Raw genomic sequence first — 24,503 nt, 5'->3', positions numbered from 1 at the left:
ACTAGTGAGGTTTCTTGTCAATAGGAATCTGCAAAATGGAGTCTTTAGTGAAGTATCTATCCTAGCCTGTCTTCATTTTTGCCTGCAACTTCATTTGTGAGCTACAAAGAATTCATAGCAATATACTTCAACAATAGTGAATATTTTCTTTGATTATATAAATAAATAAGGCAAGTATATGAAACAAGATCATTCCATCTGTTTGGGGTGTTCCCATAAAAGGGATGGAGGAGAAGACAAACATTTATTGGAAGGGAAGTTTCCCTCCCTGTAATGGCCACAATAAATATGTGTGTTGAAGAAAAATGGATGCAAAAAGAAGACATGCACACCTGATGTTGAAGAAAAGCTTGTTCATGCTTAATACATTGGAGAAATTGTTCAAGAGCTGCTCATCCATGTTAAAAAATATTACCTCTGTAATTCTGCCAAGGACAGTGAGACCTATTGTAGTTGACTGAATAAAGTACTGGTCGTTCAAGTTAAAGTGTCATAAGGGCAGCTATAATTTACACACCCAATTTTTCTAACACATCCAAAACATTCTCTTAAGAATCAGGCCATATTCTTGGACAACATTAATTGGTACAGCTAATTAAAGCCAGTGCCTCTATGCCAGGTTTTCTGAGCTGTGTCTCTTGTCTACCATGCATTACTTTGCCTATTTGCACAACATGTTCATTTTAAATTTTACCTGACATCTTGTGTGCTTGTATCTTCCAATTTTAACAATCATGGCAGAGATTTGTTTAGTTTAAAGTAAGAATGGATTAAAAAAAAATGCTAGTCTAAACTTATATGTAAAGCTGAAATGCATAAGGGGTCACAAAGGACAGGACAGAGCCTATAGTTTGTGCAGGAGTTGCTGTGATTAGATAAGCTTTATGTCAATCATCATCAGGAATTGTATTGTGGGTCAGTCAGGAACCAACTTGGAAAGAAGATTGACCATATGGATGTGAACCTAATGGATTTGTATTTTAATACACAGGGAAAGCTGATGTTAAATAATAATATATATATTAAAAGTGCTAATAGGTCTCATGACAACATCTCTTGTGCCAGCTCACCAGCTTGTAGGACTGCAGAGAAAGAAAAACTGAGAGAAACCAGTGAAGTAAATGCATTTAGCATTTAGGGGTGCAGGGGAGCAGGAAGGGAGATTATGGTTGAAAAGGCACTATGCAGTCTATTTTCAGAAAAGTCTGCATATCAGTCTCATACGCAGATATTTACAACAAGGACAGCTTTGTCCAGTAGCAATGGTTTGCTGGGTCTCAGCTGTAAAGCATGCCAGGTAGGACTGTGGATGCAACTTTGCTTTTGTTTGCTGTCTGCTGAAAGGCTGTCTCTGACAGCTGCATTCTAGTTAGAGCTGGTCCTCAAAGCCAAAAGGTGAAGGCAGCAGCAATATTGTCTTTCTGCTTTTTACTTCCATGGACTGGGTACAGCAGTAATCCTATGTCATGAATTGACCACATTGTCACAGCAATGGTATTTAAAATGATCCCTTTTCCCAGCTGCCAAGATACTTCTGCCTCACTGAAGCCAATCCATCTGCTTTTTGTGCTCATACTGTAAATCAAATCAACAAAAGCATACATCTTGAAAAATAAAAATGTCTTAATTTGATTATTCCCTGTCTCCCCAAAGCAGAGGGTTGAATGGGTTCAGACAAGAAAGCAGTAACATACGTGGGGAGGGAAAGAGTGATGAGAGAGGAGTGAAAGATCTCTTTATGACCAGTGGGAAGTACAGCCTGGATCCAGAATTAAGACTTCATGGTTTAGACTTGCTTGCAGAGGTTTGTATGTATGTGTCTCAGTGTCTTTAGTCAAGCAGATGTTGAATGCATTCTGGAAACTCAGAGAAAGTGGCTGAGCCGAGATGCTGAGCAAATAGAGAGGAACTAGAATGAAAAAAAAAAAAAAAGTCACTTAAGCGATTGTTTTCCACTGAAAGGGGCCTCATTCTGTTTTTATTCATTCACCTTTTAGGCAAACTCCTAAACAAGTTGTATATAAACCAACTTACCACCTGGTATTCCAGCTAGCAGAGGCAAGCTAAGAACCAGTCTTTGCTTCTGCAACTGAACTAAAACCTAACAAGTACCTACCACTTGCACCTCCCCCAGACCATGGAAAGCAGGGGATAGGTCTGTCACAGATGGAAGAGATGCAGGGAGCTAATAAAGTCAAGAGCAATAATATCTTTCTCCTTCAGTTTCTGAAGGTTATAGGTGGAAAAGTTCAGCACTTTGCCTTGTGTGCTATCATTGTCCCTCTTAACTTGTTTAGTTTTTTTCCCTTTTCTTTGAGACTGGTCTCCCAAATATTCTAGCAGAAAGAAAGGGGTGTTTCTACTCTCATAGTTCCTTCCCTGTAATAGAAAAGTGTTAATACGCAAAAGATCAATTCCATTACAGAAACTGGGGTGACACAGTTTACTCCCCATACTTTTCCAATCAAATAAATGTGAGTGCATCAACTTATCTAGTCAGCCAAACACTGAAAGTTTCCACAACCTATATAACTGTTAGTAATGACAAAAAGGTTTCACATTATCTACCTCATCCACATTTCCTCAGAGATCAATATAGCTGAGCACGTCTTCTGCATTCTTCCATAAGGAGACAAATAATAAAACTTAGTTGCATCAAATGTATGTAGAAACCAGTTCTAAATGGAAAAGAAGGGGAAAAAAATCTAAAAGAATATCAATACAATGTTAGAATTACATTATTTGAAACAAGGATGAATGGGATAGCACAAAGTCAAAAGGATTTACTCAGCAACTTTCCAGAGGTGATAAATGATCTTTGTTAAAACATGGTCGGCACAATGCATTTTACTAACATGTAAAGTATTTCAGTTTGGTAATTTGAAAATGTCACAATGTTGAAATTCCTCAGTGGGCTTTGTGGTGAGGGGAGGGAATATTAACACCTCATAGAGGATTTACTTTGCTAACTTTAGGCAAGTTCTAGCCTCTTGAAGAGCCTCAGTTACTTAGACTTGTGCTTTTGCCAAAACTCTATAGGGTGGTTTGGTGGAGGTTTAGAGCTGGAACTTCTGCAACCTCTGCTTAGAAACCCTGTTTGAACTCATACTATATATTTTGTGGGGCAGGAATAGACCTCAAAAATACAGATAGATTTGAAGTCCTCAGGTGCCATTCACCTCTATGGAAATGTATCACTTGTTCCCTGAGTCTCACTCAGTTCTGCTTTCTGCAAGCAGGGATACTAGCTCATCTCTACCACGCAAAGATACCGTGACCTCATTAATACTTGTGATGTGATTTTGTATGGCAATACTGAAGATACTGCTTTTAGTTTCTTTGTAGTCATTCACTTTTGTGCCTATGAAACGGTGTTAGTTTCTCTCTTTTCCTATATATGAAATATACTTGGGCCTATGTTCACTGACTGGCTTTAAGGTCAATAATGCAAAACTTAACATGTATTATTAAGCATTTTCAGTCTTGCAATATTCGGTTCCTAATAAAGAGTTCAAATATTGTGCTACATGGGAAATATCTCCAGGTAAAATGTGTCTTTGAAAGCTAGATTCATCTACTGCATCCTCTGTAAGACACAATTCAAATCTGTTTTGGCTCAGTGAGGAGCATGGCATATAATAAAGTATGTAGTGTAGCAAAAAAGCATGGCCTACAGGCACCAAAATTATGCCATGATGTGTTTTGGTTTTCTCATGAATAATTAATGAAGTTTGTCTGTCGAATAAAGCCTTGATTTTTCATCACAAATTAACAAACTACTGTGAAAGTTACAAGGAATCTACATAATTCTGTGCAAAGAAAGCAACTAGCCCCCCCCACCATCACTTTTCTGTGAAAGTCCTAACCAGCTTGCATTTGTTTAAGGGAGGTCATTCTGATATTAGTGCTCAGGTTGGCATCATCTTGACCCTAGGACCTATGTGACCAAAACAACTTTCAAGTCCTGGGCAGCACCCAATTGGGCTGCAGGATCCAACCTCATATTCCACAGGCTACAGGCAAGCCACCATATCTGTTTCACATGTGAATGCTGGTTTTGTTCACGCACTCAAGTAAGCTCTTGTGATTTGAGTTTTGGAGTTGCATTGTGTCGAGAGACTTCTAAATGTACCCTGTGGATGGATTAGAATAACCCTTTTTAACCCAAAGCTATGTTTTGAAACCATTATTCATACTGACTTCTGTAGGTTTACTTGTTGTATAAGATGTTACCCAGCATATCAGAACCTGGGCTACTAAAGTCATGAGTTCACCTTGTCTATTCATGCTGTTGCACATCTGTTCCTCCAAGTATCCAAGACAGCACTATCTTGAGCTGCAAGCTGTACCACTAAAAGAGTAGTATGTTCAGACCCCTGAGAAAGAGCATATCAACTGGAAAATACCCATTAATACATGAAATTATTTGTAAGACACAGTCCCCTGAAATTCACCTTAAGCTATTGTCCTTGGTGCTATTGTGATATCATTCTGCTGTCAGTCTTGCAATACACTCGAATTGAATCACATATCACTAAGTCTTTCTGAGACGAGGTAACTCCTCTCTTCAGAACCTTCCAAAGTAGTTACAAATCCAAGCTGTACTCTAAAGAGAGAAACCTTTCAGGGATTAAATATCATTCTAAGTAAGAAACAAGCCCAGAAGAAATACATTGAAGAGATTCCATTTTCTAACCAGTGGGTTTGGTGGGTGTTGAAGGTCGTTACTCTGTTTCTTCTCTCTTTATAGACAGTAAGTTGTAAATATTGGCATTCCTTGTAGGTCCTTTCCAACCTTGTGTTTCCATGATTTCTATGATTCCTACATAACACACAATAAATAAATAAATAGAAGCTACACAGAATAAAATCAGTAAAACAATTTAAGGTTCCAGACCTTAAATATCTATAGCCTCAAACAATCTCCAGGTCCTTGATAAACAAGGGTCCACATGGATACCTTTTCAAACAAGCACCAAAGTAAGAATGAATAGCACCAAAACCATGCAGCGGTAGGTATCTAGTAGTCTTTCATTATAACATCATTTATATGTCAAATTCATACTAGGGCAAAGATGACTTGGAGTTTCCCAAGGTGTTTGAGGGAAGGTTCATGAGTTCTCATTGTCCATTCCCCAGGTCCAAACTCTCACTAGGTGTCCCATAAATGTACGTAATACAGAAAAGTAAAGGGAATCATACCAGTTTTTAGATGTCTTGAACTTGCAACTACCAGTAGCAGGTATAAAATGAATGTAGGAGTGCTTTATAGCCTCTGAAATAAATAAATTACTTGACATAACAGGTGCAGGAATGTGGATCTTGCCAAAGTCTGTGTCATTCTCTAATCTACAAAACGTGGCCTCTTCATATTTATGGATGCCCTATGGTTTATGATAATGTAGTGATGAGTTAGAAGAATGAAAAAACGGCCATTAAGAGAAGAAAGGCATCTTTTAGCTATACTGTCTTTGTGTTACAGCATAAAAATAACCAATAACATAATTTGTATTTATCAAACAAAATATGTGGGTTTTTAAACGTTCCCAGAAATAAATAAATAAATAAATTTAAATTTAAATAAATATATTTTTTAAGATTTATTTCCTTTATCTTAGGAAGTGAGTTTCAGTAAAGCCAGAAATGAGGTGTTGGACCTGTTTCTGCTCCTTCTGTGTTGATTTTTATAGGTTAAATGCATCTTACTCCAGAGATAATCCCATTCTAGACTGCAAACAACAGAGCAGAAACTGACTCCTTATCTTATTTGTACAACATCCAGCACTGTTGTAATAAAAATATTTAGTAATGGCAGCATGCATTCTCAGGAACACTCCAGCAGTACAGAACTTTTCAATAAGGAGCAAAACATTAAATGTGGAACTTCTAATTAGCTTTGGCTTGTCAAAGCAAAAACCCTTTAGGAAAAGTGTATATTCATTAAGTTCTCATCTAAAGGAAATGTTTGAAACATTTTATAACTGACAAATAACATGTTTTTGGAATAGCATTTCATTTCACAGTGTGCGAATTCATAGTTAAAAAGAACTGAAAAGGAAAAAAAAAAGTTTAAAAAAATGTACTATCCAGATGAAATAGATGTTGTGCCAGCTGACCAACATTTTTTGGACAAAGATTATGGATGTCAGTTCAAGAAACTGTTCTTCATTTTTTAACTTTTTCCTCACAGGTCAGGGAGGGGATAGTGTTAAAAAATGTAAAAAATGCATAATGAATAGGAAAACTATTTCTTCCTAAACTATATGTGTTCAGCATGATGAACTGTAGCAAAATGAAGCCTCAGCTGAAGTGAGCATACAGTGTGTTGATTTTTATGAAGAAATCTTTAGATTCTTTTATTTCTTTTAGGGAAATGCACTGTTAAGCTTAGTTAAAAGGGGGAGAGGCAAACCAAGTCCTGGGATGTCTTTCATGCTGCTTTCTGAAGATGGCTTTAGAAAACCAGAAAGTAGAAAGCCATTTTAAAGTGATTTGCAAGAAGGGTATATACCTCTACAGAGAAACCTTCGTTTGGGTCATTTGGATTTCTCTCTTTTCCCTGGAAGCAGCTAGTCAAAACTGTCTGTATGCAACAGAAAGATAAAAATTTCAATTAGGTTGAGTGCTGTCATAAGCAGACTACATGAGAAGGCTTGAGATAATACGCATTACATATTGATGTCTATCAGCCCTGAGAACATAGCCATGTTTTATTCCATGCCCCTTTTGTAGGTTTGGCAGCAGTGGCACCCAATAAAGGCCTAATCATATTAATTTATGCCCCTATCAATTATGCATTCAGATTCTCCCGATGGCTTGTCAGTTTTTATTCACTATTTTCTGAAAAATACGCCTATTACAGTTACTGAGCAAATAGGAGGACTGTCAGAAACCGAGATTTAAAGAATATTACTTAAAAGGGGTGGGTTTCTTTAATTTATAAATCTTGTATTATATGTCATGCATTTGTTAGTTTTAAAAGAGGTGACAGTGCAGGGACAGATGTCACATTAAGGACTTTCTGAAGACAAGGGGAGAAGAAGTCTCCTTAAGAAAGCTCTGTGATTTATTCAATTTTTCTTGAAAGCAAAGTGTTCTGTGGTCTGCAGATGTAGTAAAAATGTATCAGCTTTGTTAGTTTAATATGAATTTGATTTTGTGTCTCTCAAATGATGTCTATCAATGAAGTACTTAACAAAAGTATTTCCAGTTTGTAAACTGATCTCTTTTCTGGTACAGGAAACTGTTCTATATCCAGAAATACATTAGGACCTTGAACTGCATTCTGGAGTCAGTACCTACATTTAGAGTGGTCATAAGCAGTAAATATGACAGATAAATAGTTGTAGTGTCTGAAGTACAGCTACTGCCCCATTCAGTAACATCTACCAAGGAATAGCCTATACTGGCAACTTCAAAATTACCTTGACGTCAATGTGTGATGTGAGGCAAGTCCAGCCTGCCCCATTCATACATATTGCACTATTTGAATCGGTCCACGAGAGTGCTTTGTCTAGGACTAAAACTGCTCTTTGGAGGCAAGTCTCCCAGATCTCTCCACAGACAGCATTTAGATTTGTATCACTGAGCAGTCTCAGAGATCACAGTCAGGGCTTCTTGCTGCGAAAATAACCTGAGCTGGGCTGGAGACTGGGCAGTGAAAAGGACCAAAGTTTATCTCCAGCAGCTGATCACAACCCACTCAAGGTCAGGCCACTCAACTTGTGTTCTCGGGTTTACTGAAATACCAAAAGAATAACATCTAACGAAAAAGTAGATCTTGGCACTGACTGTCTCACATCTCACTTCTTAGTATTTCAAACTTTACTGTTTTACCCATCCCCTACAACTGACCACCGCTGAAGGTATGTCACTCTTCTTCCATCCTCCCTCACTTTAACAGCTTCCACTTCAGCTTCTTCTCTTCACCCTCACTCAGCTTGAGCTTCTCCCTCCTACCTGTATAGCACTTAACCCAATTTCACATACTTTTATACCATTCTCTATGCTATCAGGCTTCCCTTCACCATTCTTTTAAGAGTACAGTTTTTAACTAAGGTCCCAAGTATGGAAAAATAGCTTAGAGAAAAAAGGAAGAAAAAAAGGAAGGAAATCTCAGAAGTTCTAATGCTGTTGTATTTTCCTATCTGATATGCTGTGGGTTGGAGTTGCCTCTCTCTGGGTTAGCCCAGAAATGCATCCCTTCTGTTATGAGCAGTATTTAAGAACACTGGTGACAGGCCCACAGTCCCTAGGCAGGGGTCTGGGCCCCCTCACTTCAGTCTGTGCTGCAAGCCTTGCTCCTGCCTCCTGATAGCATCAGTTCAATGCAGTTAACATACCACAGAATCTCTATCCAGGGCCTTTTCTGGGGCCCTTCTCTTTTTGCAGAGTTTCCAACCCTTCTGTCACTGAGTTTGGCCTTCTCCCCTGCTGGAAAGTTCACCAGGATAAGAGCCATCCTTTTTGCATGATGAAGTCCTGGTGAGCCCTGCAGAGCACTTTTTGCTGTTTCAGTGAAGGTATCTCCCCTTCCTAACAGGAGGGGAAGATTCACATGGAGGAGATCTCTTTTGGTACTACTGTTTTCATACTATATAGGCAACAAAAACAAACTGTCAGGTCTCACGCTGGCAAAATCCTCTCTAGCTTCAATATACATGGAGAACTGAGGCCTATGTTCTTTGTTTTCTTCACCCACACCTGAGTGTGTGTTGCTTTTCTGCCTAACCACTTAAATAATTAATGAAGACTGAACTTTTGCCTATTAAACAAACTTGTTTTTCCTTCCCTATAAATTCATCCACCCTTGCAAAGTACTTCAGCTTTGCAATGGGCTGTACCTTCCCTTACTCCTGGCTCTTTGAAGATTTTGCTCTTTGTTCAGCGAAGTTCTCAGTTCCAGGAACATGTACCACATTACCTAAATCATCCCAGTGTTTATTTTACCCTGACGTTGTTAATGAGGCGTAGCTATGTTATAGCGTTTAAAATCTTTGTAGTATCTTAAACATATTGTATCTTAAAATATCCCCTTCAGGTATAGAAGTATTATCCAAATCACATAAATGGAGAAGTAAAAACAAATGTTTCGGGATTTGCCTAAGGCCATGCAATAAGTCAATGTCAGAGCCAAGAGTCAAACCCACCTATTTGTGGTGAGTCATCCCATGCTGGCATGATTTTGTGTATTACTACTATGGAAAACAGCCTGTTCATTGAGTGCAGTACTTGTCTCAGTCATTTCACAAACTGACTTTAGCAGTTGCCTTCCCTTTAATAACAACTTTCCCAGAAATGCTTGTGCTAGCCTAACTCCATATATTTCCTACATATCTACACAGGGAGTAAGAAGTAGCATATGGAACACAGCTTGAATTGTTGTGTTGTGTTTTATTTTTTTATTTCTCTTGGAATTTGTTTGTGTGTGTGTGTGTTTGTTTTTCCTCAAGAAGGCTGGAAATGAAAAAGAAATAGAGCGGACTCTGTTTCTAATGTGCTGGGAAGATTTCCTATGCTTGCCCTTGAAATTTAAAAGTATCTGGACAGCCATTTACCTTATGGGGTTGAATAGTAGTTCCAGCTCCATTATTTTCCTTTATTTTTTAAGGGTTCACCAAGGCTCTTATGGAAGGAGGTGTGTTTGTGTACATGCATGCAAAGGGGAGAGAAACATAGAGGCAGCAAATATGTTTGAGAGCATTTTTGCTGAGAGTAGGTAATCCAAAAAGTGATGAAATAATAAAGTGACAAGACCTGGCCTGAACATCTAGAACTTTGATGGTGTTTGGCAGGGAAAATTAGACCAATTAAAGGGTGCCTCTGGGAAGCTTTACCTTACATGACCAGAACTTCTACACAACATCTTGGTGCACTTGGCACTTTTACAGGGATAACATTCATGTGAATATGAATGCTTTTGCCATTCATATGTTAGTCATCTGTGGGATTTTACCCTGCACATGGTATGGGTGCATTTCTGCATTGCTTTTTGTTTTATCCTAGCAATTTTCTCTTCATCATTACACTAGCCATTTTCACATTAGTGTATATGGATCTTAAGTGTTTCCCTTCACCAGCAGCCTGATGATTATACAGTAACACTTGCAAAAAAAACAAAAGTGGTACGTCTTTTAAACAGAGTCAAAGGCACAGAAGAGCACTTTTGGATTGCACTGAGATATTTTTTCTCTCTTCCTAGAAAAACAGTATGAATCCAGACAGTATCATAAAAGGACCTAGAAAGAAGAGAAATATTGTCAGATAGTACATGAATGAATCTGCCTGGAAAACAAAGCTTATAATGCTGTACTTAGGAGGGAAAGACAAAACACAATTTTTGTATGGAACAAGAGACTTCATCAAGTGATAAGACAAAGGGAAATGGCCTCAAGTTGCACCAGAGGAGGTTGAGGTTGGATATTAGGAGAAATTTCTTTACTGAAAGGGTTGTGCGGCATCGGAATAGGCTACCCAGGAAAGTGGTTAAGTCACCAGTCACCTCTGTGTATGGTTTAGAGAGAGTGGGAACTGATGTTGGTGTTTGTTTGGTTTGTTTTTGTTTTGTTTTGTTTTTTTCTTTCATGTCTCACCACCTAAACAGTTCAGGTGCAAGACACCGGTAAGATCAGAGATACTGATATATGATATGCAGTAAATAACATTTTGCCCTATTTTAATCTCATACCTTAAGAAGAAGAGTTTTTGGATGGGTTTGGCAACTATGAACTTCAGGTTGGAAACACATTTCATACTTGTGTCTGGCTGATGTGCACTTCTGTGCAGGCTGCAGTCAGATGTTTTAACAAATGACTCTTGTTTTTAGGATATCATGTGAGCATTTGAACGACAGAATCATAAAAATATTTTCAATTGAATACTTTCTTATTACAAAACAGTATTCTGTACAAATGGAGATGCTGATGAACAGATCTATTTCTACTATACTTTCCATCCTTTTGAAAAATAATTCTAAAAAAGGAAATGTGAGTTCCTATACACAGTTTTTGTCTGACAGGAAAGAATACACACAGGTACTGACATGTTCTATTATTGTCTTAATTGTTAATGTTGTACATTGTTTTAGAGGCCATCATTCCAAACCTGAATTATTAGAAAAGAATATTTTTCAGTAGCATTTCATGGAGAGAAAAACTGAAAGAATTGATGAGGAGGGTGCATAGAGTTTTATCTCAAGAGAATCTGAAAATCTAAAAACTTTCAAAACCATATTTAATTAAAGAATATTTTAGAAGAATCTACAAGTATCTGAAACTTTGATTTCTCAAAGGTTTAAAAAGTAACAGTTTGGTGTCAAGGTGACAAAATTATGTTGAATTAGAGAACCTCATAGTTTATAGTTCCTAAAACTCAACCCAAAATGTACTTTAACAGTGAGATTGTTTCAAATATGATTTTTTTTTAAATGAAGAACCTGTATGGATAGTATCACCTTAAGAAAGGAAGTAGATGGCTAGAATGAAGTATATTAAAGATGGTGAATGTACTATTCCTCATCTTTACACATTGACCTTGTTTCTGTGTTCAGAAACCATACATAGAGTTGTCGAGTTGGTCAATAAACTAATCCAGCCATCAATAAAGCACACCTTCTTGTTTATTAATATGTGATTAAAAATGTATATGATAAAAAGATATTGACTGAGCAGAGTTTGGGTGACAAGAACAATTATAGCTTCAAGCCTAATCACTACATGAGCTGTTTAACCCAGTGAAAGTCAATAGCCCATTTCTGAACAATTACACTTTTTGTTTTAAATAAAGTGTTTGGATTTTGCTAGTGCTCTCATTTTCTCTTCATGGTTTAGGTATGTACACAGAAGGAGAAAACAAAAAAACACACAATAAATTGCCTGGGATAATACAGCTTTATGGTCCTGGTATGATAAAGTTGTAAATATGTAGCAAATAGAATTTGTTTCAATTATACATTTCTACACACAGATATATTAACACATGTATATCTCTTTTTTCAATTGTATTACTAGTTGCACGGGTCTTAGTCATATTTCTACTATGTCTAATTTATTAGACATATTTCTACAATTTCTTAGTCATATTTCTACAATGTCTAATTTATTTATTTACTCTTTATAATTTATATATAAATATAATATTCATATAATTTAGTTATATATTTTTCTCATTATTTTAAGCTAACGTCACCATTTTACTGCATTCTAAGTCTGAGTCTAAGTGCTCCATCTTCATTTCATTAAAGTAGTTTCATAAATCTAACATGAAATTTCAAATGGAAGCCATTTAATTCTTCCTTGAGCTATTCTTAACTTTTGCAAATTTTTCAGACAGCAAAATGTGCTTTCACTCCAAAGGAACAATATAGCTTATATGCTGGTAACAACGCAGAGAAGTTTGAACTGGGTGCATTTTAAACACCAGTAGTTTCCTATACAGTGGCTATTCTGGAGCAACTGGGACTGGTGAGTGGTCAGACATTCCCAAACAAGAGCACAGGGTCAGTGGCTTGTCCCCACATTGTTCAAAATCAGCTGTGGGCCCTAAGCAAGCTGCATTAAGTATCTGGGCTATCCATAAGCAGAAGATTTAGCCTTTTTAGCACTGGTTTATCTTGTCAACATTCAAGATCCAATGAAATTAATAGTACTCTCAGAGGCATTTGCACGTTCTAAGTCTTGAAGTGTAAGATCAGAAAGTTCCATATCTATTCCATAAGTATCATGTTCATTCAACAGTAATAGTGAGTAGCATCTCCACAGATATTTTTCCTACCTACTGATCATGTCATCTTCTCAATTCCTTTGCTGAATAAAATGACAAAGAGTTCAGAAACATAGTGTTTTCCATTAATGCTAATACAATTCTAACATTTATTATTCTAAAATGCATTTGGTGTAGGTGAATGTAAAATTCACCTTGTCAATTGTTGGTATTTGAAGTTATTGTTTAATATGGAAGAGCAAATGAGCAGAAGGAGAAACCTGCCATTGTGCTTACACAGCCTTAAAAGTCTAGGCTTCTTTGAAATTGATGCTGACACTATAAACATGCTTTTCTGAGGAACTTCATATTAATATGACATATTAATGTCCTGATCCAACATTAAGTAAAAGTCAATAAGATTTTCCCCTGACTGAAGCAAGAGGCACCATTTGAATCTTAGAAATCAGAGTAAGTCTACCAGGAGATAATTTCCACTTCCTTATGGTGTAGTTCCAGCATTTTTCCTGGGTGTCTGATTCTGGCCAGTACCATCCAAACCATGGTACACTAGCGAAGGTGGACCATTTTTATGGTCCAGCATGGTATTTCCTATTCAACAAGAAGAGATTTCTTTTTGGCAGGGGGGAAAGATAGAGTGATTTGTGAAGGAAAATGGTCAGCCTTGATTCATTTTGGATGTTGGTGTCCAAAGCAAAGAGAATGCTTATCCAGCAAATAAATTGTTTCTATTAAAATAAATGAATGAAACTAATAAATAAACAAACTCTTTAAATAAATGGCACAGTCAGTACCTCAGACGTACAGGTGAGGAATCAACAGCTGTTAGTAAAGAGATTGCTCCAAATGACAAGTCAGGTCATCTAAGATACGAGACTTGCTCCAGGTTCTCATTAGGAGAAGACAACTCTGTAGCTAAGGAGTGGAGGTCGGGGAAGCCAGCCCTGGCAACCTAAACACCTGAAGAGCTTATGGGATGTAACATCTCCACACAAGGTGCCAAGCACAGTATGAAAGGTCTGAATCTCTTTTTGTCTATGGCACAGACATGATTGAGTGATTGCCAATAGGTTCTAATCTGAAGAAAAAGCAGGGTTTGATATCTTCCTGTCTCAAGATAAATAATAGTTTCTAAATAAAGGTTGGGGAAGATATAAATACGCAGGCAATAAGTTATTCCTGAAGAAAGAGAGGTTCCTTAGCACTTTCAGGTTATAGGTGTATCTCTCCCACCAAAAAAGACTATTACTAAACAGAAAAAAAAAAAAAAAAAAAAAAAAAAAAAAGTCTTTGGGGTAAATTTATTGAGCTAAAAATCTATTTTTCTGTGTTTAAATTTATTTGTCTGCTTAACTTCAAACTGACTCTGACTGCAGCATTGCTAATAGTATGCTTTGTTCCAGCCCATTACTTGATTCACTCATATGTTTAAAAATATTAGTACATTTAAGAATGTTGGTACATTTATGGCTCTAGTTAAACACATATACTATAGGTCTTTACTCTTCCACTAAATAAAACAAGAGTTTAATTCATTTTAGATTTTTTTTTTTTAAATACTCCCCCTCAGCACAACTCTAGCATGAAGTTTACAGTTCTCAGTATTTAGGGAAAGTTTACCTGCATTTTCATGAAATGAATAGCAAAGGTATGTTAATATATTAGTAAGGCATATTGAAATAAGTGTGTAGTTATTGAGAAAAAACATACTTTTCAGGTTCTCATAACATAATAGTAAATCATTAACATAGGGCAGTGTTGACGATTTGTGTAGTGGCTGGGAAGTAACTACTATTTTTATTCATCTCAGCACCATTATTTATGAGACTGTTTCATCTTCAGCCTCATCCATGTATATGTACGATCCTCATCTCCATATGTACTTCTACATATTTTCCCTTCTTCATCATCACCTCATTTTGTCCAAGCAGTAGATGGAGGCTTACTGAGCTTTCTACTTGCTGTTGTCCTGGCCCATATATGCTGTATAAGATAGGACATTGATATGTCTACCACACTGAAAGTGTGCAGTGACTGCTTTTACAGTAGTTTCCATTTGACAGCAAGCATTCAAGTATTTGCAGTTTTCAAAATTTCAAGAATTTCCACTTTTTTGTTGTCAGAACATTCTGTCATGGATACTTAGTTTAAATGCAATTCTAATATTTGGAGGGAGAGCTAAACTTAGTAAGTCACACATTTTAGCTGCCAGATCTAAAGCACGTTCTACTTCTCTGCTGAAGTGTCACAACTAAACCTGTATATGCTTCTCATTCACATAAATGTGGACTAACTGCAACCAGAAAAAAATATATATATATATGGAAAATCCTCACCCCATGAAAGTAGTTTAAACACTGTAGCTCTTCATGACAGTTTGAACTCAGTGAGAGACAGGCACTCTGCCTTTAAGGAGGTCGCCCCTTGCTTGTGAAATTTAGACTGGGTGCCTAATTACCATTTCTGCCTTTGCAAGCCTTCATGAGTGAACTACTGAGACCATACAGCAAGTCCAGACTATCTTAATCATCTTAAATTTACTTCCTCAGACAGCTCTGCCTTTCACCTTCTCTCTGGTGGTGATACGGGTGAGCGAGTGGGGAGTTTTGTAACGCCGAGTGTGACAAAGATGGACCAGCCACTGCTGGTGGGAAGAGGCATCCTCATAGCCAGAAAATTAGAGTCATCTTTTATTTCACTCCTCTCTCTCTAAATTTATGCTGGGAGGGTCCAAGGCAATTATATCATCAGTATATTTATGAATAAAACCTTTGCCTTTGCACATGTACCTATGAAATATTGCAATGCTATTGCAATCAGCGTTAACCTTATACTCAAATGATTTACCATGACCCCTACTGTTGTTTTGGCGCCTTCCAAGATACATGGAGATACAGTCAAATTACTGTACATCAAAGTGGGTACATAGTTTTACATAGTGATCTTTCCATTCATGATTGAGATATAGTCACCTCAGGGGTGGGATGGTACAGGATTATCATCACAAGCAATAGTAAAGCTTTATTGACAAGGATATCAGATCTTTGACTTGGTCAGATACACTGACAAGAATAGCTTTTTTTTCTTTCTCTTTTCTCTCTCTTTTTTATTTTTTTTTGTTTGTTTTGTTTTGTTTTGTTTTTATTATTATTGGCCATTGTGAGGGGAATTTAGCTCTGCAAAGAGACTGATAATGTAGGGTATACAAACACAGAAGTTAATATACTGTATCAATATGACTCATACTATGCCTGGAAGTTGTTTTTTGTTAAGTTGTTGTGTTTTTATTAATGTTGTTCAATGGAGGTGCAGATGCCACACTATGAGCTTCTGTCTGTGATACACAAACACTTGCTGTTATCTGGGTCAAAATCAGTTCCTCAGCAGCAGATGGCCATCCTTGCATTGCATAACTGAGACCGCACTAGTTGTTCTGTCTTGCATATGGGTATAAAAATGATGGACTTTGAAGCTTATATTGCTTCGTTACTAAATACAAGTGCAACATCTACTAACAATGATAAAAAAAAAAAAAAAAAAAAAAAAAAAAAAAAAAAAGATCTAGGCTCTGTTCCATAGCTGGTCAGTCTTGTTTTGCTTGGTCTTGAAATGAGCTGTCACTTTTATGCATTATGTACTTCACATATTTGATGTCTCTAGAAAGCATTAAGCAATTTACTCTATAGCGTTTCAATCAAGTCTGTAGTTTGCTAGAGAAGCAGAGAGTTCGGTTGTGGTGGTAAAAGTGATGTTGAAGAAGTCCTTACTCAGAGGGAATAGCACTTTATTTGTTATGAGTTACTACTCAAAATAATGGTGGCTGCTGATTGCATCAGGACTCCTGAAGCTATCTTTATACACTGCTGTCATACAGTCTCTGCATTACTAAGAACTGGATCCGTTTTCTTGTTTTACATTTGCATGTATTTATCCAGTTTGTTCAAGTTATTACAGGTACAATTTTACAATGCCATCATGATTATTTCTGGGCATAAAAACTGATGCTGAACTGCAGCTTTATTCTAAATGAGGATCTGCTGTGAAGCAAAGTAGGAGTAGCAAATTATTGTCTCACTTACTGTCTTGGATCAGTGGATGAATTTTAATCCATGGCTAAGCAGACAGTTAATTTGGCTGTTTCGGTGACTGCAGCGACTGCTTGACTCTAGGCCAAGGATCCTCAGACTGAGGTCAGGACCACATGCCTGGTGATTGCACTTCCTAGCTTTATGAGTGCAAGGAGAGTGATTCTGGAACCTCACGGTGCTGTAATAGAGAAAACACAATTCTGAAAGTTTGAGTCATTTGGACTGTGCAAATCCAGCCCTCTGTAGAGCAAACTACATTGTTAATGGCTCATCCACTCACTTGAAATCATGTGAAGATTTTAGTCCCGATCAAGAATTTTCCAGGAAACAGTTTTCCTCAAAATTCAGACTATGTCATAGCAAAAATGTTAGTTCAGAAGGAGATTGTGTGGTAACTAAAAGGCAAGTTGCTAGGACATATGTCTGAAATGGAAGTGTCCCAGATAAAAGGGCTGTCACTGGTAGGGACATGGGTTAGCACCTTATTTACATGTTCTCAGACATCCTAAACTTCTTCTTCTTCTTCTTTTTTTTCCTCCCTCTCCATCTATCTTTTCGTGAATAACTTTAAAAAAAAAAAAAAAGTTTCTTCCATTCATGTTAAACAGTAAAAGAATGCAATTCAAGAGGGCAGTAGGACTTTTCTGCTTGATTTTTTTCACAGGCAACCCTTTGTCATTCAAGGTAGTACGTGGAGCAAGGCTTTCTTCAGCAGTTAGTTCCTACTGTTAAGTTTACCTGTGTGGGACTTTGTAGGGGCACACAACTTAAATTCCAGTCTGAACCCAACACTTATTTTTCTGCTGTTCCTCTCCCCACCATAGGATAGTACAGTGTGTTTAGCAAACATCTTTTACAACCTGAAATGGAAGCCATGAGATAATTGTATCCTTCTAATAAATCTGTGCTCCAAACAAATTAGATTAAAGTCAGAAGTGCCCACTAATTTAGAGTATCCAATTAGAGATGCCAATTGCTAGTTTTTTCAGCCCATTTGGCATTCTACATCCCTTGGCACAGTTAATGTACAATCCCATGGACTTTGTCTAAAACAGTGAGCGATTTGCTTGAGCAAATCAGACCCCAAAATTTGATGATGGGCCCTCATAATATGAAAATCTCACCTTATCGTTACATTTTGAGGTGACTTTCCCCACATTACGGAAGCTTTGAGGTGAAATGGGAATGGATGCAAACTCATTTAGCCAAATTCAGCTATCACATTGCCATGAGGCCTTGCTTTCTCTTCTTGTAACAGTCTGCCTTCTCTGTGAACAGCATCCAATTTTGTGATGAACTAGACAGACATCTAGTGAATAAAAACTACAAAGTTGTGACTCGCCCCCAGAGGAAGTGTATCTTGCAGGGCTCCATTTGTGTGTTAGGAAATTGGTGGAATAAACTCTTGTGTGGTCTTGTGCAGAGAAAGTGAATAAAGGTGCTCTGAAACCCTCGGGTTAGTCACTGCCTTAACACCTGAGTGCCTCACATTACAGCTAGTTATGAACATGTAACGTGTTCCACTAGCTTGGTTGTCACTCACAGACACACACAAAAATCATTTAAAAATATTTTGAATAGGCTCAGAAATACTTCTCTTGAAGGTCATTTAATTCTTTCCAGCATCAGAAAACAGCTTCTATTCAAAATAACAAGCATTAATGCTGAACTGAGGAGTTGAAATGCATCAGCTAATAACACTGAAATAAAACATTTTGACTTTCACGATTTTACTATGTTTCAAATAAAATTCAGCCCAGCTATTCTGGACATCCTGTAATTACGTATCCTTGCTCTTGGCTGACAACATTAGATGGTTTTGTTATCCTTGCCCTGCCAGTCCCTTTTCTCCCCTCCAGGCTCCTCAACCGAACGCTTTCTCTCTGCTTTTTCCACGCAACCTCTGTGTCTCCTTACCTAATCAGTCCCAGGCTCCTGCCTCCAAACACCAGTCCCGCTTTTTCTCTCTGGGCTGCTTGGCTGCCTCTGTTGCCTGCTCTCTCACAGGGTGGATTTTTCTCCCTGTCGTATTCATGCAGAGACCTTTCTTCTTGATGCAACCTTCAAATCATTTGGAGCTTAGAGGAGATAGGATTCCTACCTCTCAGATCCTGTGCCAAAGCTCGGGCTCACAGGGAAAATTTGGAGGTGGGGATTAATGTGGAAATCTAGCTTTACCACAGTACCCTTAAGCTTCTGTCCTCAGTTAGGACCAATCTTTAACAATTTATACTATCAGAAAAAATATATAAAAGAAACTGTGACTGAGAGTGTGCTCATTAAAAATAAATAAATAAATAAATAAAAGTATATATATTTGCAAGTTAGCCATGTTTGGATAATTTTCTGAGAGAGGGAAAGGAGCTTTTTAAATGAAAAAGGTCACATTTTGAGTCTGTGCTTCAAAGCCTGAGGGCAGTAGAGCATTTCAAAGGAAAAAGTTTCCATTTTTTTAGTATGAGCAAAACTGTTTATTTTTCCATAACCTTGTTCTTGGAAATGGACAAATTGTTTTGGCAGGTATTTTCAAAATAATCATCCCGGTACAGACAGTCAGCATATCAGTTTTCAGTCTAAGTGATGATGTTTTTTCTAAAGCTACATGCAACAGAAAATATGGTCGGTACTGGGAAACGTTAGCCAAGCACAACACGAGGAATGGCAGTGCATCCACCTCCGACTATTGTCACAGATTATGTCCTCTGAGGCTTTCTGACTTTTTTTTCAAACAGTAATTGCCTCGTGGAAAGGCAATAGGGTCGGTGGCTATTACTTTCCTATCTTACAGGCAGAGAAACTAAAACAGGAGGAAAGGAGAAAAAAAAAAAAATCAGGGGTAGGATCCAAAACTCCTGGCCTGATTCTGCATCCCCCATTTTGGCACCACTGCTGCCGCCTCTGAGGCGTGCTGCCGGTGCGGTGTGCCTCTGCTCTGCAGGGTTACTGGGAGCCTTCAGGTGACACAGATTCATGTATCAGAGAGAACATCCCTTCGGTGTTGTCTAACCCTCCGAGACTGTGACTGGAGGTCTTGGGGGGCTTTAGGAGAGGGCAGAGCAGGCATAAGGGAGACCAGCACGTAACAGATTCATTCTGCTAAGAACAAGCCCCCCTCCCACACTCAACCCTGCTGCTTGCAGGAATGTGCCTGTATGGTGTAAAATGAAAGAGTTCACGTACCGAGCTGATTTCTGAGGGGCCTGATGCAGTTTGGCAGCAAGGCCCCGTGGCAGAGGAGGCTGGAGATGTCGGGCTGTAGTAGGGTGCTGCCAAGGCCAAGCAGCTCACCCGCATGGCGAGCTGTGTCCCAGGCACTGCCTTTCTGGGTGCTCCATGTGCCCTGCCCAGGGCAAGCACCCACAAAGGCACGAGGTAGGGGAGCTGCATGAAAGCTTAGGCCACTGTCTGACTTGCTCCAGAGGGTAAGAAATGCAGTTACGTGTTAACAGCCCATGCAGACATGCAGACTGAGAGCCTCTGCTAAAAAACACCTCAAGAGCAGAAACCAACTCCTTAGCTTAACCTGCAGTCCTCTTCAGATATAGAAGGGTGTAAAAAAAAAAAAAAAAAAAAAAAAAAAAAAAAAAAAAAAAAAGGGAACTGCCAAATCAAACTGCTGACTCCTTTTTTCTTATCAAAACACCGCAGCATACATCTTAACAGCCCGAAGTAAATCAAACGCAGGACCAGCTGGAACTGGGCAGCTCTTGACTCTCCCTTGATATCAGGTGTGTGCCGCACTTCTCTGGCAGATTAATTTATGATCTCAAGTAACTGAGAACCCCTAAAACTTTCAGCCTGGCTGCTGGGACGAGGCTGAAGGTTTTCTTTGGAAAACATCACCGCTAGGAAAAGTTGGAGGCCTTCCCGCTTGACAGAGATATTCCCCTGCTGATGGCAGTGACTTTGTGTCCTGTATATATCTTTTATTTTTAAACTCGCCCACGATATAAATACGGGGTGAAAATCAAAGGCACGGCCACAGCCTGGATGTGTGCAGCTGAGTGACTGTCAGTCCCCTTTGGCATTTGGAGCTTCTTGGGGGGGGGGGGGCTTGGAAGCATTTGTAGAAATGCAGCCCTAAGGAGACTTTTCAGCTAGAAAAAGTAAAGGAAGGTCCACGAAAGCGTGTTCAGGGAAGGGAGAGCAGATCGCCTGCCATCAGCAGCAGCTCGGAGGAGAGCGTGCCCGTGTGTGCGATCAATATAATCTATTGCGAAAGAAAGCCTCGGTGTTTCTGCGGGGGGGAAAGAGATTTAGAAAGAAGCTCTTTAATTATTACCTGCAGAGGAGTTAGACTTTAACTCCGCAGTAACATACTCCAATCTCTCTGCTTGGGGGTTGGCGTGTGGGGCAAGCATCTAACCTGCCTGAAACCTGGGCTGGAATGCAAGAAGAAAAATAAGGGGGAAAAAAATAAAAAAAAGACAAATATAAAGGACTAGTGAGGCAAGAGTGCAGAGGATAGCCACCCGCATGGGGCTGTTTTGACCTCCCTGCACAGCACCCCCCCTACCCTCCCCCTACCCCCGAGGCCCCCAAACGCCCCGCACCTTGCTGAGCATCCCCGGCCTCTCCGCGCAGCCCCCGCGGGGGGCGGCGGCCCCGGGCTGGTCGAACACTCTCCTTCGGGAGAGCACCCCCCAAAAAAATTAGTATGAAAAATAGGAAGGGAGAGCCCTAGGGCAGGCGGGCTTCCAGGCACGCCGATCCCGAAATCGAGCAAGGCTCTTGGTGCACATGTAACATTTTTTTCAAGGAGTTCGCTTCTCTGGCAGGTCAATGTGTTAATTAAAAGTTGGTCCGGATCGGTCACTTAGAGCCCCGGATGTGCGATTAACACATAAAGGGACACCCCTCCCCCCCTTTATTTTTATTTTTTGAAGATATCAGAATTTAAAAACTCAATAGAAACCCCATTTGCTCCCTACTATTAACCAGCGGCCGCACAGAAAAATCATTAGAGCCATAATTAAATGCGGGTCTGGTTTTGAAGAGCGCCCAGCAAAATAGCCCCAAAATATTATGTAGTAATTTGATTTTTTTCTTCCTTTGGCACTACAGGTGCTGGCTGTGTTTTCCCCTCATTTCCCACCCCATGTATATTAAACAGCGGGAGAACATCGCTCCATTGTTGGGCATGACCCGAGATTTCGCCGGCGTGTTTTGCTCCTCGGTGTAAAATTGCAAAGTGGGTCTCCGCGTAAAACTCGCTAGATTGCTTTTGATAATTACCTCGTGGTCTAAACTTTTTCACATCCCGGTTCTTAAAGAAAAAAAAAAAAAAAAAAAGGAAAGCTGAGCTCTCAGCGTGCTGCCATTCCTGTATGGCTCAGGCCGGGCTCTCGGCCGCTCTTAGGGGAACTTCAGCAGCGGGTGCGGTGTTTCTGGAGGCGCCCTGCCCGCATGCAGCCGCGGAACCCCCCCGGACCCTCCCCAACTCCCCCGATCCCCCCCCGGCTCCCTGTAATGCGTCCCGTTGGGCGCCGCGGAGCTGGTGCTTGGCAGCCGGGAGGGGAATCTGTCAGATCTGAGCGCAGGACAAAATAACTCCCGGCGTTATTTACGGCGGGGGGGGGGGGGGGGGGAATAAATAAATAAAAGATGCGGGAGGCTGCCCTCCTCTCGTCCCCAAGGTTTTATTCTTTCCCTCCGCAACATTGTCCCCGCGCCCGGTTTAAGCCCCATCGCGGCTTTGCTCGGCCTCGCCAGGCAGCGGCCGCGGGGGGGGTGCGGGATGGTGCGGAGCGGTGCGGGGTGATGCGGGGTGATGCAGGATGGTGCGGAGCCCACGCACAGCGGGGAGGCCCCGGGTGCGCCGCTCTCCGCCTGCCCGCTTCTGGCTGTTTCTCGCAGCGCGTTGTTTTTATTTTTTTTATTTTTTTTTTATTTTTTTTTTCCCCTTTTTTTCCCCTGCCCGGTAGGCTGCGGCAGGTGAATGATGAGCCCCCCGGCTCCCGGTTTATGAGCCGTGAGATTGGAACCGCGCGGGGACAGCCTCGGCGAGGCGACGCGAGGGGCGCCGCGGGGGGGGCGCGCCCCCACGCGTGTCCCCGGCCGCCTGCCCCACGCCGCGCGGGTGCCCCCCGCCGCCTGCTGCGCGCCCCCGCCGCGGTCCGGGCTGCGCGCCCCCCAGTCCCCCCAGCCCATCCCACCCACCCGTGGGGCGTCCCGCGTGGGAGTCGTGCCGCAGCGAGGGGACCGGGGCCCGTCCCCGAAGGGTCAGAGCAGAGTCTGCCCTCGGAGCCCGGGGGCTGCACCCCCTCCAAAAAAAAAAAAAAAACCAAACAAAAACCAACACCCCAAACCCGGCTCTGTCCCGGCCAGGCGCCTACGCGTGGCGTGGCGTGGGGCGGCCGCGGGGGTAACCCCCAGGCGGAGTGTTTTCGGGGCTTTTTCGCGAGTGGCTGCCTCGCTCCGTAACTAACCCAAAGCTCCAGGCTAACGCTTCGCCCCGCTCTCCTTTCCTCCCTCCCTAATCCTCCCCCACCCCAATAATCCCAATCTGCCTCTTTCCTATTCCTCCCCCGCCCTTGCTTTTAAAGTGAAGGCGCGTTGAGGGAAAGCTGCCTGCCACCTCCCTCACTTCCACCCGACCTAGCGGGGAGCCTCTCTTCACCTCCACCACCCTAAAAAAAAAAAAAAAAAAAAAAAAAAAAAAAAAAAAAGCCGCAAACGCACCGTGTTTCCAACCTGGAGTTAAGGTCGGTGCTAATCCGGGTCAGCTCCTGCCCCTGTTGGAGAGGCAGGGAGGGAGCGTGTAACATATGGGTTGTAGGGGGAAAAACCAAAGCAAGCCCCCAAAATAAACAAACAAACCAGAACCTCGCGCACAATCACGGTAAAGTCAAATTCCTTCCTACACACCCACAACTTTAGCTCTGTCTGCTGCCTGGGGGGTTTTAATCTTGCAAAGAGAAAGGGGGGCTCCCTGCGCAAAATTACGCCTTCTCCTCTCATTTGTTAGCTGATTCCATCAAAAAGTTCGCTATTTATAGGCTACACACACGAACCTGGAGTAATACAAACCCTCCCGTGTTGTTCCCCTCGCAAAGTGGCCGGTCCTGAAGCATCCGAGCGGTTTGGTGCGTGCGCGAGTGAGAGAGAGACACACAGAGAGCGCTACAATCAAAAAGGGGAAAGAAGATCTCAAGCTGAGAGACTTATTAATTGCTAAGAGCCGCTCTGCCACCAGCCATGTGAGTACCTAACAACGATCACCTTTTGCACAGATGGTCAGCGATCATGCACAGACACTTTCTGTCCTTTTCTTCCTCCCTCCCCTTTCTTATTTTTTTTATTCCTGTCCAGACTCCCTCCCACCCGCCTTTTCTTTTCTTCTTTTTTTTTTTCTTCCTTTTTTTTCTTTTCCTTTTAGTTTGAGTTCGCACGGCTTATTCCTCCCCACGAGGAGGAATGAAGCGTGGGGGCGAGCGCGGGGGAGAAAATGTGCCGGAGCAGAGGAAGGAAGGAAGGAGTGGTGGAGGGAGAGGAGGAGGAGGGTTTGTTAAGCGATCGCCTTGTCCCCTGAGCCCGAGCCGGCTGGGAATTAGTACCAGAAAGATAACGGAGGTTACATCCCTCCCTCTTCCTCCGCTTTTCTTTTCCGGGAGCGCTCAGCCCCCCAGACAATTACCCCGGTAGCAACGCGGCTAACGAGCTGTATTCAGCAGGACCCACTTGGGGGAATTAAAA

At 40.8% G+C, this 24,503-nt stretch overlaps 1 protein-coding gene and 1 long non-coding RNA gene across 3 annotated transcripts in view; one reads left to right on the top strand and one right to left on the bottom strand.

The window, feature by feature from the left end:
- Window positions 1–378: 378 nt before the first annotated feature.
- Window positions 379–23,924, bottom strand: LOC309876375. Its single transcript, XR_014317165.1, has 5 exons — window positions 23,822–23,924; window positions 21,091–21,190; window positions 16,800–16,986; window positions 2,569–2,678; window positions 379–1,909 (listed from the first exon to the last, which is right to left on the bottom strand). It is a non-coding gene; the product is annotated as an uncharacterized lncRNA (long non-coding RNA).
- ESRRG (estrogen related receptor gamma) overlaps window positions 23,891–24,503 on the top strand; it is a 402,038-nt gene continuing 401,425 nt past the window's right edge. The window contains exon 1 of one of the 2 annotated variants that reach the window (XM_082756554.1): window positions 23,891–24,007. In XM_082756554.1, the coding sequence (XP_082612680.1) occupies window positions 24,006–24,007 (2 nt within the window). In that variant the 5' untranslated portion in view covers window positions 23,891–24,005. The remainder of the gene's footprint in view (window positions 24,008–24,503) is intronic. The other variant, XM_082756559.1, reaches the window with a different exon arrangement.

Source organism: Aythya marila, assembly GCF_965140915.1.
Source record: "Aythya marila genome assembly, chromosome: 3".
In the NCBI taxonomy this organism is placed as follows: Eukaryota; Metazoa; Chordata; class Aves; order Anseriformes; family Anatidae; genus Aythya; species Aythya marila.
Note: the sequence above shows the minus strand (reverse complement) of the source record. Positions and strands in the feature narration are given on the sequence as shown.